Source organism: Cyprinodon tularosa, unplaced genomic scaffold (assembly GCF_016077235.1).
Source record: "Cyprinodon tularosa strain WSP-4 unplaced genomic scaffold, ASM1607723v1 ctg1124, whole genome shotgun sequence".
NCBI classification, from domain to species: Eukaryota; Metazoa; Chordata; class Actinopteri; order Cyprinodontiformes; family Cyprinodontidae; genus Cyprinodon; species Cyprinodon tularosa.
Window position 1 is genome coordinate 375,041 of NW_024037921.1, and position 20,299 is coordinate 395,339.

Genomic DNA, 20,299 nt, shown 5'->3' on the forward strand with positions numbered 1-20,299 from the left:
GATAAATCTTAATGAAGCATGGGAAACAGAGTCCAACATTTGAAGACATGAAGAAGTAGCATTCTTATAAAAAAAGGTCACCATAATCTAAGAAGGATAAAAACGTTGCAGAGACAAGGCGTTTTTTTACTCCAAAAGAAAAACATGTCTTATTACGAAAGAGGAAGCCCACTTTAACTTTTAATTTCTTAAGAAGTTTATCAATAAAAGGTTTGAAGGTGAGGGTCTCATCAATTCCAAGGTATTTATATTCATGTACCACCTCAATGACATTCCCCTCCAGAGTGGACACTACTGGAAGGGTTTGAGGTGCCTTCCTATTATTTGAAAACAACATTAACTTTGTTTTGTCAGCATTAAGAAATAATTGAATTTTAATAAGCAAAGAGCATTTATTTTGAACCTGTCTAAAATATGACCAATCACTGGCAGAGTTACTTTGACTTGCCTTGTCCCATGCTTTATTATGCCCATGAATGCAATTTGCCAGATCTGGAGAAATGCACGGATTTTCTCGCCCCTTTACCCTGAATTTCTTCAAAGGTGCATGTTTATTTATTACTTGCCTGAATATGTCTCTGAAAAAAATCCAAACTAGCTCTACATCTGGAAGTGGATTTATATATTCCCAGTTCACCATAGACAAATCATAATGAAAGGCTTGTTCATTAAAATTTTTAAGATTCCTTCCGCAAACTATACGGGATTTGCGTTTTGGATTCCTAGTGCTTCTACCTGCAGCAACCACACAATGATCACTTAGGTCATTACAGACGACACCCAAGGAAGATAATCTATAAGGCACATTAGTTAAGATCAAGTCAACAAGGTAGATTTTTCTGGGCTTTTGGAATTAGGCCTGGTGGGAGAATTAAATAACTGGGTGATATGAATAGAATTACAAAAAAAAACTTTTGAACTCGTCAGAAGTTGCATTTAATAATAATAATACATTTTATTTGAAAGCGCCTTATCAAAACACCCAAGGACACTGTACAGGCTGATAAAACATTAAAAACAAGAAGCTAAAAAGTACAAGCATAAAGATGCCACAGAAAACAAAACAGCAGGAAGTAAAATAAAGCCAAAGGAAGAAAAGGAATAAAACAACAGTGGAGTGATGCGTAAGAACTAGATGGGATATGACTGTCTGAACAGGAAAGTTTTGAGTCTGGATTTGAAAAGAGGGAAGGAGTCCAGAGTACGGAGATCCGGAGGGACGGAGTTCCAGAGGTGGGGAGCAGAGCGACTAAATGCCCGGTTCCCCATTGTGACCAGACGGGCCGAGGGAACGGAGAGCTGGAAGGTGTGGGAGGATCGTAGGGAGCGGATGGGGGTTTTAACGTGAAGGAGATCTGAGATGTAAGATGGAGCCAAGCTGTGGAGGGCCTTGAATGTAGTTAGGAGGAGTTTGAAGATGATTCTTTGTTTGATGGGGAGCCAGTGGAGTTGTTGCAGGATGGGAGTGATATGATGAGAAATGGGGGTCCGAGTGATCAGGCGTGCTGCAGAGTTTTGGAGGAGCTGTAGTTTCTGGAGGGACTTGTTTGGAAGGCCAAAAAGAAGTGAATTACAGTAATGGATGCGTGAAGTGATGAGATTGTGAACAAGAATGGCGGTAGTTTGGGGAGTGAGGGAGGGACGGAGACGAGAGATGTTACGCAGATGGAAGTAGGCAGACGGGGTGATGTTGTTAATGTGGGACTGGAAGGAGAGGGTCCTGTCGAGGACGACACCCAGACTCTTAACCTGAGGGGAGGGGAGGACAGTTAAATCATTGATGGTAATCGAGAAGTTATTAGCTTTGGAGAGAGTGTGAGGTGTGCCTACTTGGAGGACTTCGGTTTTAGAGCTATTCAGTTTGAGGAAGTTGGATGAGAACCAAGAATGGATTTCTTGGAGACAGAGGGTGAGGGAGATTGGTGGGAGTGAGGCAGATGGTTGAGTAGAAAGGTAGAGCTGGGTGTCGTCCGCGTAGCAGTGGAATTTGATATGGTGCTTATGGAGGATGTAGCCAAGAGGGAGGATGTAGATAATAAACAGGAGGGGCCCCAGGACAGAACCTTGGGGCACACCAGAAGAAACGGGGAAGTAGATGGATTTATGAGATTTGAGTTGTATGAACTATGTCCTATCTGAGAGGTATGAAGTGAACCAGGTTAGAGGGGTGCGGCTGATACCGATGGATGATAGTCGACTGAGGAGAGTGGCATGGGAGATGGTGTTGAAGGCTGCTGTAAGGTCTAGGAGAATGAGGATGGAAAGTAGTCCAGAGTCAGAAGCCATAAGGAGGTCGTCAGAGATCTTGATGAGTGCGGTTTCAGTACTGTGCAGAGGACAGAAGCCAGATTGAAACTGTTCATAAATATTATTGGACATCAGGTGGTTGTGGAGTTGGGAGGCAACAGATTTTTCCAGAATTTTGGATATGAAGGGTAGATTGGATATGGGACGTACAGTAAGTTATTGAAGTCGGTGGGGTCCAGGCCAGGTTTTTTCAGAATTGGGGTGACTGTAGCGGTTATGAGTGCAGAGGGGACTGAACCAGAGCTTAAGGAAGAGTGGATGATTTTGGTGATGAGAGGAGCAAGTGAAGAACAGCAGGATTTAACCAGAGTGGACGGGAGAGGATCGAGCTGACATGTGGAAGGTTTGGATTTATGAATGGCTTGAACAGATGGAAGGTTAAAACTGGAGAGGGTGGTTGCAAAAGATGGGTATGGGGTAGCAGGGTTGCCTCCAGAAACTGCAGCTCCAGTTGAGGTCAGGTGTTTATGGATATCTGTGATTTTGGAGACGAAAAAGGACATGAGTTTATTGCAGAAGTCATCGGATTGCATATGATGGGGAAGGGAGTCGGGAGGTTTGGTGATGGAGGTGAGAAGGGAAAAGAGAGTTTTGGAGTTGTGACGGTTGGAGTGGATTAAGTTAGAGTAATATGCAGATTTGGCAGAGGAGAGGGAAGTCTTGTACAGTGCAATGTGATACTTGTACATATTTTTGTGAATGGTGAGTCCAGTTTTATTGGCAAGGCGTTCCAGCTGACGACCAAGAGATTTGAGGTGACGGAGAGCAGGAGTGAACCAGGGAGCTGAGTGAGTGAAGGAGACTGATCTAGATTTCAGAGGAGCATGGATGTCCAGGAGAGTATGGAGATTTTGATTGTAGTGGGAAACCAATTCTTTAGGTGAGCAGCAGGCAGATACACTGGGCATATTACTGATGTCAGAGGTCAAGGCGTCGATGTTGATGTCCTTTACATTCCGGAAGGAGATGATGCGAGGGAGGGTGATTTTAGACAGGGGGAGCTTAACGTTAAAAGTAATGAGCATGTGATCAGAAAAAGCAATGGTATGGGATTTACAGTCAGAGGGGGTGATGCCAGAGCAACAGACTAAATCTAGAATATGATTTTTACAGTGAGTTGGGAAGTTGATGTATTGATGTAGACCGAAGCTTTCCAGGAAGGATGAGAAGTCTCTGAAAAGAGAAGCAATGATATTATCCATGTGAATGTTGAAATCTCCCAAAATAATCAGATTATGGGAGAGGGTTGAGAGATGTGTGAGGAGCTGAGAAAAGTCAGTCAAAAAAATCCTTATTATATTTAGGAGGACGGTAGACGGTGGTGATAACTGTGGGAGAGGGTCCGGGCAGCAGTGAGGCGGAATATTCGAAAGAACAAAAAACAGGAGCAGCAGGAATTGGGACAACCTTCCAGCTCTCGCAATGAAAGAATGCGAGACCTCCGCCGCATCCAGAAGCACGAGGCAGGCGAACATAAACAAAGCCAGGTGGTGCAGACTCGTTAAGAGAGATAAAATCCTTAGGAAGCTGCCAGGTTTCTGTCAAACATAAAAAATCGAGATTATGATCCGCAATGGCGTCTCTGATTAAAAGCCCCTTATTACTGAGTGAGCGGATGTTCAAGAGACCGAAGCTGACGGTGGCAGAGTTGAGTTTGGAGGCGGGGTTAGCCACCCTGGGTAAGCTAGCCAGGGTAGCCAGATTAGCACCCGGCAAGCGTGACGAGAGCGGCGGCGCATGGTGAGCAGAGTCTGTATGGAGGGATCGGGGTTCCTATGAAAACGCTTACCACGCGATCCACGGTGGATGTATCTCCGGTTGGGCTGAAAGGTGATGTCGGAGGGGATGGAGCAACCATGTGGAGGCTGGAGGACGTCGACATGGCGTTGGAGCTTCAGAAGTTCGACAATGGAGTACTGGAACAGAGCGTCAGCTTGCAGTTGGGCAAGTGACACCAGAAGGCAGCCGAGTGTAAAGCACAACAGCGACCGGAGGATCCACATCATCCTATACGGAAGAAGGGCTCGAGGGCCAGGGATCCTCAGGTATGTGGTTGACCAGTTGGCTGGAAACAGGTGGGCCGGTGGCCGGTCGGCTGATGGGTTGGTTGTTGGCAGGAGGGCCGGTGGCTGGTCGGCTGACGGGTCGGTTGTTGGCAGGAGGGCCGGTGGCTGGTCGGCTGATGACTGGTCGGCTGTAGACAGGTGGGCCGGTGGGCTGACGGGTCGGTTGTTGGCAGGAGGGCCGGTGGCTGGTCGGCTGATGACTGGTCGGCTGTAGACAGGTGGGCTGGTGGCCGGTGGGCTGACGGGTCGGCTGTAGACAGGTGGGCCGGTGGCCGGTCAGCTGATGACGGGTCGGTTGTGGACAGGTGGGCCGGTGGCCGGTCCGCTGGTGATGGGTCGATTGTTGACAGGTGGGCCGGTTGGCTATAGACAGGTAGGCCGCGGACAGGTCGGCTGTTGACAGGACACCAGAAGGCAGCCGAGCGTAAACCACAACAGCGACCGGAGGATCCACATCATCCTATACGGAAGAAGGGCTCGAGAGCCAGGGATCCTCAGGTATGTGGTTGACCAGTTGGCTGGAAACAGGTGGGCCGGTGGCCGGTCGGCTGACGGGTCGGATGTTGGCAGGAGGGCCGGTGGCCGGTCGGCTGATGACTGGTTGGCTGTAGACAGGTGGGCCGGTGGCCGGTGGGCTGACGGGTCGGCTGTAAACAGGTGGGCCGGTGGCCGGTCGGCTGATGGGTTGGTTGTTGGCAGGAGGGCCGGTGGCTGGTCGGCTGACGGGTCGGTTGTTGGAAGGAGGGCCGGTGGCTGGTCGGCTGATGACTGGTCGGCTGTAGACAGGTGGGCCGGTGGGCTGACGGGTCGGTTGTTGGCAGGAGGGCCGGTGGCTGGTCGGCTGATGACTGGTCGGCTGTAGACAGGTGGGCCGGTGGGCTGACGGGTCGGTTGTTGGCAGGAGGGCCGGTGGCTGGTCGGCTGATGACTGGTCGGCTGTAGACAGGTGGGCTGGTGGCCGGTGGGCTGACGGGTCGGCTGTAGACAGGTGGGCCGGTGGCCGGTCAGCTGATGACGGGTCAGTTGTGGACAGGTGGGCCGGTGGCCGGTCCGCTGGTGATGGGTCGATTGTTGACAGGTGGGCCGGTTGGCTATAGACAGGTAGGCCGTGGACAGGTCGGCTGTTGACAGGACACCAGAAGGCAGCCGAGCATAAACCACAACAGCGACCGGAGGATCCACATCATCCTATACGGAAGAAGGGCTCGAGGGCCAGGGATCCTCAGGTATGTGGTTGACCAGTTGGCTGGAAACAGGTGGGCCGGTGGCCGGTCGGCTGACGGGTCGGATGTTGGCAGGAGGGCCGGTGGCCGGTCGGCTGATGACTGGTTGGCTGTAGAGAGGTGGGCCGGTGGCCGGTGGGCTGACGGGTCGGCTGTAAACAGGTGGGCCAGTGGCCGGTCGGCTGATGGGTTGGTTGTTGGCAGGAGGGCCGGTGGCTGGTCGGCTGACGGGTCGGTTGTTGGAAGGAGGGCCGGTGGCTGGTCGGCTGATGACTGGTCGGCTGTAGACAGGTGGGCCGGTGGGCTGACGGGTCGGTTGTTGGCAGGAGGGCCGGTGGCTGGTCGGCTGATGACTGGTCGGGTGTAGACAGGTGGGCCGGTGGGCTGACGGGTCGGCTGTAGACAGGTGGGCCGGTGGCCGGTCAGCTGATGACGGGTCGGTTGTGGACAGGTGGGCCGGTTGGCTATAGACAGGTAGGCCGCGGACAGGTCGGCTGTTGACAGGAGACCGCCGTCGGGATTGCAAAGCAGTGTTGAGCAGCGACGACATCCACGCCAGCATTCACTCAGACCGGAAGAGAACACAGTCCCATTTACGAATTTAACCAGTCCCAGTTGAAATCTCCTGTCAAAAGCACTTCAGTGTAATTTAAGTGATCTAAAAGGCGTTTTAATTATTAGAGTGCCTCTTTTGAAGCAGATGGCAACATTTACAGTAATATATAGCAATTTAGCTTTCTATATCCAAGGCCAAAATTTCTAGTTGTTTTCCGATTGACTGAGAACAAACAATCAAAGAATTGAATCTGGAATTAACACAAATAGCAACACCCCCACCCTTTTTCAGCCTATCATGTCAGGACTCCTGTTTTGTGTCTGTTTTTCTGTGTTTGTCTCCCTTCATCCACCAGGAGGCGCCCGGTTCTGGTCCGCCTCCTCACACACCTGCGGATGGTTTACTTGTTAAACGGAGTGTTCTTAAGCTGCTGACTGCCACTACTTCAACGCCAGAGTGTTTTCCAGTTTAGGGTACTCTAGCCAAGCTGAGTTTGCTGAGTCAAGCTGAGTTTTTGTCAACCTGAGTTTAACTTTGTTTGTCTTTGCCTCTTGGCAGGAAGTTGTCCTGCTAACTGGATCTCTCAGACCTTCACACCCTGGAAGGATCAACTGAGCTTCAAACTGAGCTGGGGTTCAAACAGGAGGTTTGGATCCACTTTCCCCAAAAGATCATTTGAGTATTCCACTGAGAAAGGGATTATTCTCCAATACGACCCGTTCAATTACCTCAGGAAATCTGAGTGGCAGTCAGTATCTCAGTTCTCCAACTACCAACCGCATTCTGGGTAAAACCTGTTCCACCCTCCACCGAATCAGACAAACGCTGGAACCATGGCACGCAGACAGGAGTCAATGATACAACAACTTCTCCGGAAATGTGAGTTAGCAACCAAAACCTCTTCTCCAAGTTTCACGAGTCAAATTCCCCACTGAGCCGGAACTAACCGCTGTGTCTTCCCCTCACTTTGCAGTTCCGGTTGAGCAGTGTTCAGAGCAACACTTCTCCCCTTGTTTTACTTCTTCAATAAAAGCCGTTAAACCTTTTCCCTGGTCTCTCTGTTCGGTTTTCTGCATTTTTGGGTCAGAACTTTGTAACACTGTGACATATCAGGGCGGTAGACATTACACCCCATAATGTGTATGTCTTAATTTGTACTACACTTAGTAAGCCAGGTTTCTGACATTGAAACAACATCTGCACCTGTTGTTTTCACCCAAATTGTGATCATGTACATCTTTGGGAGTAGGCTCCATACATTAAGATGCACATATTGAAGACCAGGTTGTTACTTAAAATCAGAGGGTGTCTGGGAACATTGGAGCTCGGGTCAAGGATTTGGTTGCACATTTCCAGACAATAATAAAGCAAAACAATCAACAGCCTCTGTTTAGCAATTTATTTACTTTCAATTTTTTGACATGTGAAAGCCCCTCCCTTTAATGGATTAGTGAGATAATTATACAAGGCAAACATAGACTTGAGTTTAAGCAGGTCCCTGGGCAGGAGGCAAGTTTATGTAATTTCCAGTTGTACTGGAGGTTGTCCCGGAAGTAGAGAATCCATAGTGCATGTGCTTTTGAATAAAACACTTTCCACATTGAGGTGATAGTCTGAGTCCTTCCTATATGAACAGTGACAACACTTTGTACTTAGAGCCCATGAGGCAAATAAGCAAATAAATGTAAAAACGTTTGCCATCATCCACAACAGGAATGAAAAGTAGTAAAGGGTGCAGACCTGAGTGGGAAAGGCACAGTCAACAACTTAGCACCAGCAGAATTCCCACCATAGCAGATTAGCTAGTTAGCTAATCTAATAGTTAGCTGCTAGTTCTCAGGGATGTGTAGATGGAGGTAAGCCTCAAGGCTGGGAGATGTAGATAGTGTTAGGGTTCTGTTTGTGGAGTTTTTTTTTTTTGTGTTTTCCTTTTAGTTTCTCCTTCCCCCACTAGAAGGTGCCCCTTCCCCGTTTTGGTCTGGAGGGCTGCTTCTGGTTTTCCTCCCACACCTGCGGCTCGTTGGGTCATCACCAGGGGAGTATTTGAGCAGCAGACTGTCACCACCTCGACGCCAGAGTGTTTGCCAGTATTGGGTACTCTAGCCTCACTGAGATTAGATGAGTCTAACCTTGTGTCTTTGTCTCTCTGAGTCCAAGGTTTTGCCTTTGTCTCCTTTGTGTTCTTTGGTAGGATTACCACCCTGATCCACTGGATAAGCCTGGTTCTTCTACCCCTGGAAGGAATAATTTGTCTCTCACTGAGCAAGGGGAAACCTTCACCAGATCCGTGCAAGTCTACCTCAGGAAATTCAGTGACAGTCCACTCCGCTGCTCTTCTGGACCCACCATTAGTCTGCCTGTCCGCCCTGCAACGAGTACAATCTTCTCTAGACAATTCCCCCACATACTGGACCCAAGGATCTACCAAGAACACTTTAAAGTAAGTCATAACCGATCCATTCATCAGCTTCCATCATTTTCTCTACGGGCCTTGAACTCATCCTTGTGATTTCGCCTCTAGAGTTTCCGGTTCACCAGACCGCTGGATTCCCCTCTGAGAAAAAGCCAGTTGATTCTATCTCTCTCTCTGAGTTTTTGTAACCTCAGCAATAAACCAGTCCCTTTCTGGGTTAGATCTCTGGAACCCATCATGACAGAAAGGCCTCAGAGCTGAGTTGAAATGACACAATCATCAACTTTGCTTTGGCAGAATGCCCACTGTAGCAGGGTTAGCTCCAGCAGAAGGATCACTGTAGCAGATGGAATTAGGCGTCAGGCTGCATGATTGGGAGATGTAGGTAGGCCTCAGGGCTAGGTGAGCAGAGCCCTGGGCTCAAAATACTGTATGTCTCCCATGAAAAACACAAAACTGTCCAAATCCAGAGCTTGTTGAAAATAAATAAATAAAAGCTTTTTATGCTTAAAAGAGTGGGTAAAACTGTCAAATGACAGCAAATAAAACAATAAAATCCCTAAAAAAGATACCATGCATGCTGCCACCTTGGATTCCGAAGTCTTTCTCAGTAATTTATGGGACCTCTAAGGGATTATAACTAGATTCTAAATAATTTATATAACTGCACTTCAAGCAATGAAATGTAGAAAAGGAATATTTCTACAAATTATTTTTGTTGATTTAAATAGTAAGTTCAAGTAACAATCAAAACCACATGTGCTTGCTTTTGTACAGTGTGGGTTGTTGCAGAAAGACAGAAGACTGGATGGTGTGGAGAAGCTACATGTTTACTGGCCATTTCAAATCACACAATAGGTATAAGTAAGTTCTTTGCCATAGCGTGTTTCTCTACTTTTCTATTGAAAGACCTCTATGCTCCACAGATGGCTTAATTTTCAGTGTTTTTCCTTTTCTATTGCTAAAAATAGTGTCAATATGGAACGGTACAGTTCTTTGTTATTGCCAATAAAAATGTTCTTATCGTTTCTGTGTAAAGAGGTTTCTCAAGATGTCTCCATTTTCAAAGTAAAACCATTTTATATGCATACATTTGTGTAATTACACTAATAAAATAACTGTGGTAATAGTTATTAAAAAACAAAAATTTAAAGAGATGATAAATATTTTAGTGAAAGAATTTATTTGTGACATTGAAATAGTAAGTGTTTAGCCTGTGTGGAGTTTGCATGTTCTCCATGAGCATGCATGGATTCTCTATTGGTACTCCAGGTTTCCTCCCGCAGTCCAAAAACGTGACTGTTAGGTTAATTGGTCTCTCCAAGTTCTCCTTAGGTGTGAGTGTGCGCGTGCATGGTATTAGGTCCTGTCTGTCTCTCTTTTGCCCTGCAAAAGACTCGCGATCTGTCCAGGGTGGGCCCCGTCTCTCACCCAGAATGTTAGCTGGAGATAGGCACCAGCACCCCTCCTAATACCCATTTTCTTACAAAAGGGTATTAGAGAATGGATGGATGGATGGATGGATGATTAGTTTTTCAGGTAAAATTATATTTTGTAGTATGACTTGCTTTACATTTTATGAAACATATGATGATGGTCCTGAGCATCTTCTCTTCCAGTGTATGATCACAGGATGAATGACCTGAGCAATTTCCTGAGACAAAGGAATATTCCAGAGGAAACTATCAAGATCGTGCTGAGAGAAAAGGTACTAGCTAAAAAAAATCAGTATTTCAAAAACTACAGTTTTTTTATAGCGTGTCTACCAATGTTATCTAATTAAATAAAAATTATTTGCATGCAATTCTAGTTCCATTTTTTTAGCTTTAAAGAAGTCATTTTTATTGTCCTTGTTTAGATTGATACCAGCGTCATCCACCTCATGACAGATGAAGAGCTAAAGAATGATTTGCCATCATATGGAGCCCCTATTGCCCTGTTAGGATACTGTAAAAGGAAGGGCAATGGCCCCCCCAAGCAGTCGCAAATAAAAACTGTTTGAGTCCCTGAAATCAAAGCTGGGTAAAAGAAAAAGTGCTTATGAAGATGGCTGTGGTATGGAAAAAGAAGAGCAATTTGAAAAACAATTTTTTTAAAGAAGCACGCTCTTTAGAAAAATAGAAATAGCCTGGCTGCTTTATGATGAAGAACAACAGGCTTTTAAACAAGTAAGAGCATGAAGAGGTGGTGGAACAAAGAAGGTTAATGTATCAAAGGATGCAAAAAAAGGAGATAATCCAGATGGCTGTTGGCCTTTTCTTTCCAAATGGAAGAAATAGAGAAGGGTCCATAGCAGATTTTAAAATACATCTGAAAGTCAGTCAGTCAAGATGAAGTTTTGTCTTCACCATTTTACCAGGATCAAGAAAGTTCTCTGAGTCAGCCCTCCTCTTCATCTGATCTAAATGTTGCAATGAACAGCCAATCTACAATATCCACAATAGTAACTTCTGACATCCTATTTGCTAGGAAACTGGAGAGAAAGTATCGCTCCACAGGCCTATGGGAATCCTACCTACTCTGGAAAAAATAGTTTACTGCTGTATAAGAGGACCCTTTGTAAAGCAAGAGAAGCATATTTCCCCTCATTAATAGAGGAGAATAAGAATAATCCTAGATTTCTTTGTAATACAGTTGCTGAACTCACCTGGAGCCTTAGCTTAGTTGAACTGTCCATTCCACCTGCTCTTTGCAGCAATGATTTTATGGGATTCTTTATAAATAAGATTGATCTTATTAAAAATAAGATCAATAGTGGTCCTCTATCCGTGATTGGTTTGTCTCTGGAGGGTGGGCAGCATCTGAGATAGTCATGGAATCTGAACCAGGTTTAGACTTCTTTGATCCAGTTGAACTTTCAGAGTTAGCAAAATTATTGTCTTCATCTAAGACTCCAACTTGTATGTTAGATCCAGTTCCAACCAGGTTATTTAAGGAGGTATTCCCTTTGATCTCCTCCTCCATTTTAGATGTGATTAATCTATCTCTGTTACAGGTGTTGGGATCTGGAGGCTTGTCTACCTTTCTCCACCAGAGGGCGCCTGAGATCTTCCTCCTGAGGGCGTGAGCTGACTTCTACACACCTGTTTCCCATCTGCTCATCATGAGGCCTTCTTAAGGAGGAGGAGGCTGACACTTCCCTGCCAGAGTGTTTGCCAGTAATGGTACAAGCAAAACCTGAGCCAGCTTCTCTGATCTGTTTCTCTGATTTTTGTGAACTAGTCTGACCCTGTGTTCTTCTGCCTCTCAGATCCTGACTTATCAGGATATCAGTCAAATCCTGGAGAAAACAATCGCTGCCTGGAACCTGCCTGTCTGCCCTCCGCCTCAGCCTCCGTCTCTGCCCTCAGCCCTCAGCCTGCCGACCAGCCTCTGGACCCACAAGGTTCCCCCCCTGCTGATCTGAATACCCTCTGAGGTGGTATTAATCCAAGCCGCCGTTAAACAGCAAGTCTCCTGGATCCACTCTAACCGATCTGTCCTCCTCTAGTGGCTTCCCTCCCGTGACCAGCCTGACGAGCCAAGACCCCGTTCACATTTCACTGTAAACTTTGTAAATAAACCATTTAACTTTTTCCCTGTCTGCTGAGTGTTTCTGCATGTGGGTTAGACGCTTAGACTCCAACATGACAGAACACTCTGGCCAACAAACTAGCCCCGCGGAATAACTCAGAAGGACCTTGGAGCAGCAGCATGTCCTCATTCAGAGCCATGACTCCGCCCTACAAGAGCTAAGTGAACGCCAAGCTGAGTCTAGCCGCACCCTGAAAGAAATCACAGGCTTTCTTTAAAGATCCAGCTCACAAGCCGCTACACCTGCTGCTGAAGCCGCTCTGCTTCCGGCACAGGATCCCAATCCACTTCTCAGGTCAGAAAACTTAATCCACCCTTAATTTTCTGAATTCTGCCCATCCCTCCAAGAAAGATTCTCAGGTGAACCGAGTAAGTTCAAGGGACCAGCCGCCGTTAAACTGCAAGTTTCCTGGATCCACTCTAACCGATCTGTCCTCCTCTAGTGGCTTCCCTCCCGTGACCAGTCTGACGAGCCAAGCCCCCTTTCACATTTCACTGTAAACTTTGTAAATAAACCATTTAACTTTTTCCCTGTCTGCTGAGTGTTTCTGCATGTGGGTTAGACGCTTAGACCCCAACATGACAACAGGGATATGTACCAAAGGCTTTTAAGATTAATCTAGTTAAACTCTTTGCCAGATTACTTAGTAAATTATAGAGCTATATCCAGTCTTCCTTTCTTATCTAAAATTCTTGAGAAAGTAGTTGCTAAAAAAATGTGCGATTACTTACACCATAATTCACTTTTTGAAGAGTTTCAGTCTGGATTTAGAGCTCATCATAGCACTGAAACAGCTCTGTTGAAGGTTGCTAATGATATTATCATGGATTCAGATAAGGGTCTTGTATCTCTACATGTCCTGTTAGATCTCAGGGCTGAATTTGATCCAATCGATCATTATTTTCTTTTAGAAAGACTTGAATGTAACCGATTTCAGTTTTTTTCACGTTAATGATAAATCTTCCTCATGCTCAAAGGTTACCTGTGGAGTACCACAGGGATCAGTGCTAGGACCAATTCTCTTTACTATATATATGCTCCCAATCAGTAGAATTATTAGACAGCATGGGATTAATTTCTACTGTTATTCAATTCAGTTTATTTATATAGCGCCAAATTCACAACACATGTCATCTCAAGGCACTTTACAGTTCAACCAGATCATACAGTCAAATTGATACAAAGTTTTCTATCTAAGGAAAACCAGTTGATTGCATTGACTCATTGACTCAAATACAATCCCTCACACTAAGCATGCTTGTAGCGACAGTGGAGAGGAAAAACTCCCTTTTAACAGGAAGAAACCTCCAGCAGAACCAGGCTCAGTGTGAGCGGCCATCTGCCGAGGCCGACTGGGGTTCAAGTAGTCAGAAGCAGAGATACAAAAAGCAGCTGTAAAAGGCGGCCCTGTCCAGGAAACACACAGCCAGGCAGACGAGCTCCAAGGCAGCTCCCATGCCAGAGGATGAAGAGAGCACATCCACCCAGCCACGGCCAGAGAAACAGGACCACACCTGAAGACAGGCCGATCTCCAACATCTACAAACAAGGGTGTTGATGGAAGCAGCACAGCTGATGTTTCTTTCCTGGATGACGTCACAGCCAAACAGGAACAGACGAGGCAAAGCTACTCTGAGGAAAAGCAGAGAGAGCAGAAGGTTAGAGATTGAACAAACAGATTCTGCAGAATAGGAGAACAGAGAGAGAATGAAGCAGAATGATGAAATGGGGGTCCAAGGAGGATTTTAAATTCTATTCTTGATTTAACAGGAAGCCAATGAAGAGAAGCCAGGATAGGAGAGATATGATCTCTCTTTTTAATTTTCATCAGAACTCTGGCTGCAGCATTTTGGATCAGCTGAAGGCTTTTAACTACAGTTTGTGGACTTCCTGATAGTAAAGAATTACAATAGTCCAGCCTTGAAGTAACAAATGCATGGACTAGTTTCTCAGCATCACCCCTGGACAGGAGATTTCTCATTTTTGCAATGTTCCTCAGATGAAAGAAGGAAATTCTAGAAACCTCTTTGATCTGGGATTTAAATGACAGGTCCTGATCAAAAATAACACCAAGATTTTTTACTTTATTATCTGAAATCAGTTTAATCCCATCCAAATGAAGTGACTGGCTAATCAGCTTCTTTTTCAGAGACTCTGGTCCAAAGACTATAACTTCTGTTTTGTCTGCATTCAGAAGCAGAAAGTTAAGAGTCATCCAGGTTTTTATGTCTTCAAGACATGCTTGTAATCTATGTAATGGGTTAGCTTCATCTGGATTTATAGACAGATATAGCTGGGTATCATCAGCATAACAGTGGAAATTAATCCCATGCTGTCTAATAACTCTACCAATTGGGAGCATGTATAAAGTAAAGAGAATTGGTCCTAGCACTGATCCCTGTGGTACTCCACAGGTAACCTTTGAGTGTGTTGAAGATCTATCATTAACATAAACAAACTGAATTCGATCAGATAGATAGGATTTAAACCAGTCTAGTGCTGTTCCTTTACTTCCAACAAAATATTCAAGTCTTTCTAAAAGAATATTATGGTCAACTGTATCAAATGCAGCACTAAGATCCAACAGGACGAGCACAGATACAAGTCCATTATCTGAGGCCATGAGAATATCATTAGTGACTTTCACCAGAGCTGTTTCGGTGCTATGATGAGCTCTAAAGCCAGACTGAAACTCTTCAAAAAGTTCATTATGGTGTAAGTGGTCGCAAACTTGTTTGGCAACTACTTTCTCAAGAATTTTGGATAAGAAAGGAAGATTGGATATAGGTCTATAATTAACCAAGTCATCTGGGTCAAGAGACGGTTTCTTAAGCAGAGGTTTAATTACAGCAACCTTAAAAGCTTTAGGTACATATCCCTGTAACAGAGATAGATTAATCACATCTAAAATGGAGGAGGAGATCAAAGGGAATACCTCCTTAAATAACCTGGTTGGAACTGGATCTAACATACAAGTTGAAGGCTTAGATGAAGACAATAATTTTGCTAATTCAGAAAGTTCAACTGGATCAAAGCAGTCTAAACCCGGTTCAGATTCCATGACTACCTCAGGTACAATCGCGGATAGAGGAGTGCTTATTAACTTATTTTTAATAAGATCAATCTTATTTATAAAGAATCCCATAAAATCATTGCTGCTAAGAGCAGGTGGAATGGACGGTTCAACAGAGCTATGGCTCTGGGTGAGTTTGGCAACTGTATTAAAAAGAAATCTAGGATTATTCTTATTCTCCTCTATTAATGAGGAGAAGTATGCTGCTCTTGCTTTACAAAGGGTCCTCTTATACAGCAGTAAACCATTTTTCCAGACTAGGAAGGACTCCTGCAGGCCTGTGGAGCGATATTTTCTCTCCAGTTTCCTAGCATTTTGCTTCAAAGTACGCAGCTCTGCATTAAACCAAGGAGCAAGCTTTCTATTTTTAACGGTTTTCATTTTCAAAGGAGCTGCGTTTTCTAAGGCAGTACGCAGAGAACTAGCAACCCCATCAACAAAATCATCAACCTGTGAAGGGGAATAAGCTATACTTTTGCACTCTGCAGCACTGCTCAGCGACACAGAGGAGAGAGAAAGTGAAGCCGATTCTTTAAAATTTATAACTGCACTATCTGATAAAGATCTACTAAAATTGAACCTTCTTTTGGGGGAGGAGAACTCTGTTAAAGTAATCCTGAAGGTTATTAGAAAGTGGTCAGAGAGGACAGGGTTGTGAGGAAATACTGTTATTTCTTCACATTCTATGCCGTATGTCAGCACAAGATCCAAAGTATGAAGATGAGAATGTGTGGGACTATTCACATTTTGAACAAAGCCAATAGTGTCTAAGATAGCATTAAAGGCTGCTCTTAAGCTATCGCCTTCAATGTCAGCATGGATGTTAAAATCTCCCACTATGATGACCCTGTCAGTATTTAATACCAAATCAGAAAGGAACTCTGAAAACTCATCTAAAAATTCAGAGTAAGGACCTGGCGGACGATACAAAGTTACAAAAAGAAGAGGTTTTCTTGCCTTGAAATTTGGATGAGGGAAATTAAGGGTTAAATGTTCAAAAGAGTTGTAGGTATTAACTGTTTTGGGAGTAATCAGTAAGTCAGACTGGAAGATTGTTGCTACTCCTCCTCCTCGCCCAGAACTTCTGGGTATGTGAAAATTTAAATAGCTTGAAGGAGTTGCCTCATTTATGCTCACATAATCCTCTTGCTGCAGCCAGGTTTCTGTAAGGCAAAACAAGTCAAAGTGATTATCACAAATCAAGTCATTAACTAGCAGACTTTTAGAGGAAAGCGATCTTATGTTAAACAGACCGCATTTAATTGTTTTAACTTTTTCCCCACTTGGAGTTATTTTGATTTTAATTAGATTATCATGATTTACTCCTTTGGGAATCTTTGCTAATTTATTAGATTTTGGTCGTGGGCAAGACACTGTCTGGATGGAGTAAAGAGTGGGTAACAGTAGAGAAGCTGCAGAGATGTGTGTTAAACTACAACTCTGCTTCCTGGTCTGCACCCTGGGTGGTCAGGGTTTTGGAGGACTAATAAATGTGGCCAGATTCCTAGAAAGAAGAGCTGCACCATCCAAAGTGGGATGGATGCCGTCTCTCCGAATCAGACCAGGCTTTCCCCAAAAGGATTGCCAATTATTAATGTAGCCCACGTTGTTTTCAGGACACCACCTAGACAACCAGCGGTTGAATGACGACATGCGGCTAAACATGTCATCACTGGTCAGATCAGGGAGGGGACCAGAGAAAATTACGGAGTCCGACATTTTTTTGGCAAACTTACACACCGAAGCAACACTAATTTTAGTGACCTCCGATCGGCGTAACCGGGTGTCATTACCACCAGCGTGAATAACAATCTTACTGTATTTAACCTTATCCTTAGCCAGTAGTTTCAGGTAGGATTTGATGTCGCCCGTTCTGGCCCCCGGCAAACATTTGACTATGGTCCCTGGTGCCTCTAATGCCACGTTTCTGACTATGGAGCTGCCAATCACCAGAGTGGGCTTCTCAGTGGGTTTGTCACTGAGTGGGGAAAACCGGTTAGAAACGTGAACGGGTTGGTGGTGACCAGTGGGCAGAGATCCACGAGTACGCTTTCTGCGTACAGTTACCCAATCGCCTGGCTGCTCAGGCACTTTTGGAGGACAGCTACGTGGGGGGCCTACTTTAACTCCTGGATGTTCAACAGCCTGAAGCCTGGATTCTAACTCTGACACCCTCGCCTCCAAAGCTACAAAAATACTACACTTATTACACATCCCATTATCACTAAAGGAGGCAGAGGAATAACTAAACATCTGACACAGAGAGCAGGAGAGAGGAGAGGAAGAAGGAAGAGTTGGAAAAGAGAGGGAGGGAGAGAGAGAAGCCATAGCAATGCTAAGCTAGCGCTAGCCTAGGCTAGCTACTCCTTGCTATCAGAAATAAAACCGTGTGAAATTGACAAGTGCTCAGTAGAAAAGTGCAGCAGAAGGTGCTATGTTTTAAAGTAGTCAGTTAGAGTTACTTAGATACAGAGATATCACAGAGAAAATAACTTAACGTCAGATGGAGTTCCTCTGGACAGCTGCAGCAGCTGCACACTCAGTTAATCCAAACAGGAAGTGAACAGCAACAACATCAGTTATGCTGATGATACCCAGCTATATCTGTCTATAAATCCAGATGAAGCTAACCCATTACATAAATTACAGCATGTCTTGAAGAAAACCTGGATGACTCCTTACTCCCTGTTCCTCAAAGCAGACAAACAGGGAATATAGTCTTTATACCAGAGCAGGCTCGGTGTCATGGTCTTTGTTCTGTTATGTTTTACTTTGCTCCATGTTTTTTTAGTTTTATTGGTTAAATTCCTGTTTTTTGTATTTTCTGGATACATTTGAGTTCTAAGGTTTTTATTTGTTGCCCTCTTGTGTTGGTCTTTTCCTTAGCTCCCTCCTTGACTGCTCTCTTCACACCTGCTCCCAATCTGCTCGTTAGTCCTCTCTTTGTTCAGTCTACCATAAATACTCTCCCTGTACAGTTCCTCAGTGCTGGTTCCTCGTCTTACTCCATCTTACTTTGTCTTACCTCGTCTTACCCTGGCTCCTCGTGATTGTTTTCCCCTGATTGCTCCAGTCTTTGTGTTTGTCTGTGTGTTTGTCTTTGTGTTGTTCTCCCTTCCACCAGCAGGAGGCGCCTGGTTCCGGTCCGCCTCCTTACACACCTGCGGATGGTTACCTCATTATCGGAGTGCTCTTAAGCTGCTGGTTGCCACTACCCCCACGCCAGAGTGTTTGCCAGTTTGGGGTACTCTAGCCAAGCTTTGTTTATCTGAGTCTAACTTGAGTTTTTGTATTGCCAGTTTTCTGTACTCTAGCCAAGCTGGGTTCTCATTGAGTTAGAATGAGTGCCTGTCTCCCTGAGATTTAGCTTTGTTTTGTCTTTGCCTTTCGGCAGGAAGCCTTTCTGCAAACTGGACCTTTTCGGACCTCCTCTCCCAGGAGGGATCAACTGAGTCTTAAACTGAGCGAGGGATTCAAACAGGAAGTTTGGATCCAGTCTCCTTTGAGATCGTTGAAATTTCTCTTTGAGCAAGGAAATCACCTTCACCATGACCCGTTCAAGTACCACAGGAAATCTGAGTGGCAACCAGCGTCTCCATCCATCTTCACCGTCCGAGTTCTGGGTAAACCCTGTTCCACCCTCCACCGAATCAGACATACTCTGGAAAACCTACACTCAGATTGGAGTCAAGGATCCTCCACTTCTCTGGGAACATGAGTCAACAAACAGATCCTCTCCTTCAAGATCAAGCTCATATCTCTTCAATAAAACCCATTGAACTTTTACTCTGTGTCTCTCTGTTTGGCTTCACTGCATGTGGGTCCGAGCCTTAGATAAAATCATGACAGAACACTCTGGCCAAACCGCTGACCCTGCAGAAGCCATTCAGAGAGCCCTTCGCCTTTAACAAACAGTCATACAGAAACATCCCAGTCCTTTTCCTCGATCTCAGCAAACAACAGTCTGAACTTAACAGTCAGGTGACCAAATTAACTGAGGCTGTCCGAATTTCTCTCCATGCTTCGGGCCCTGCCGGAGAGCTAGCCCCGCAGCAAGCTAGCCAGGTTGTTTGTTCTCCTCCTCATTCAGAGTGTCAACTGGCTAATCCTCCCAGGTTTGATGGAGATCCCAAAAAGTTTCGTGGATTCCTTATGCAATGCATCATTCAATTCAATCACGCTCCAAGTAAGTTTCTCCAGGATTCTTCTAAGATATTGTATATTATTTCACATCTAACAGACCGAGCCTTGGATTGGGCTGAGGTAAGATTCTCCTCTTCTTCCAATTATGGCTGCACTTTTGATCAGTTTCTCAAAGAGTTCAAGCTAAAATTCAACCACAACACTGACAAGACCCTAATCCCTCGAGAATTTTTGAAACTTAAACAGGGACAAAGAACCAGCAGATCATCACTTGACCGGCAGCGCCTGCTGGAGTTACGGTCATGCAGTGTATTTGGACTTGTAACCACCACTACGCTCGATTGTTTACGTGACTCCGGAGTGCTCCGGGATCAAGCCCCGGAGGCCTGCGATGCAGTGGACTCGTCGAGCAGCTCACGCTGGAGGAGAGCCAAGCGGAAGTGGTGCAGCCGGCCGAGGAAACGCGGCTGTCGCGGAGGTTTAGCAGCCAAGCTAAAGGCTAACTCCTACAGACCATCGCTTCCATCCATCCTGCTCTCCAACATATGTTCACTGGACAACAAAACTGACCATCTTCAACTCGAGCTCTCAGCAAAGAGGGAGTTTAGAGACTGCTGCGCTCGAATCCTGACAGAGACGTGGCTCACATCATCTATCCCGGACAACGCCATTAGCCTGGAGGGGCTAGCTACTTTCCGCGCCGACAGAAACAAAGAACTCAGCGGTAAGAGCCGAGGAGGCGGACTCTGTGTTTACATCAATAACAACTGGTGTAAAAATGCTAGAACAGTCACAAGTTTTTGCTCTCCGGACATAGAGCTTCTGACTGTTAGCTGCAGACCCTTTTACCTGCCCAGAGAGTTCACTGTTGTTACCATCACAGCGGTGTATGTCCCCCCCAGCGCTGATACAAAGGAGGCCATGAGTGTTCTCTATCGGACTGT

General features: G+C 45.4%; 1 protein-coding gene across 1 annotated transcript; it reads right to left on the minus strand.

Annotated features, from left to right (window-relative positions):
• Positions 1 to 4,314: 4,314 nt before the first annotated feature.
• Positions 4,315 to 6,146, minus strand: LOC119793788 (repetitive proline-rich cell wall protein 2-like). The gene is made up of 3 exons (XM_038301057.1): positions 5,587 to 6,146; positions 4,885 to 5,494; positions 4,315 to 4,833 (listed from the first exon to the last, which is right to left on the minus strand). The coding sequence occupies exons 1-3, from the start codon at positions 6,144 to 6,146 to the stop codon at positions 4,315 to 4,317; spliced, it is 1,689 nt and encodes a 562-aa protein (XP_038156985.1).
• Positions 6,147 to 20,299: the final 14,153 nt, after the last annotated feature.

Bases quoted from the DNA above. Each gene is read 5' to 3' on its own strand.
- LOC119793788 (XM_038301057.1), bottom strand. From the start codon at position 6,146: ATGTCGTCGCTGCTCAACACTGCTTTGCAATCCCGACGGCGGTCTCCT. The intron at 5,495-5,586 runs GCCCTCGAGCCC...TCCTGTCAACAG, and splicing joins CACATACCTGAGGATCCCTG to CCGACCTGTCCACGGCCTAC. The intron at 4,834-4,884 runs GTCAACCACATA...TCTTCCGTATAG, and splicing joins CACCTGTTTCCAGCCAACTG to GATGATGTGGATCCTCCGGT.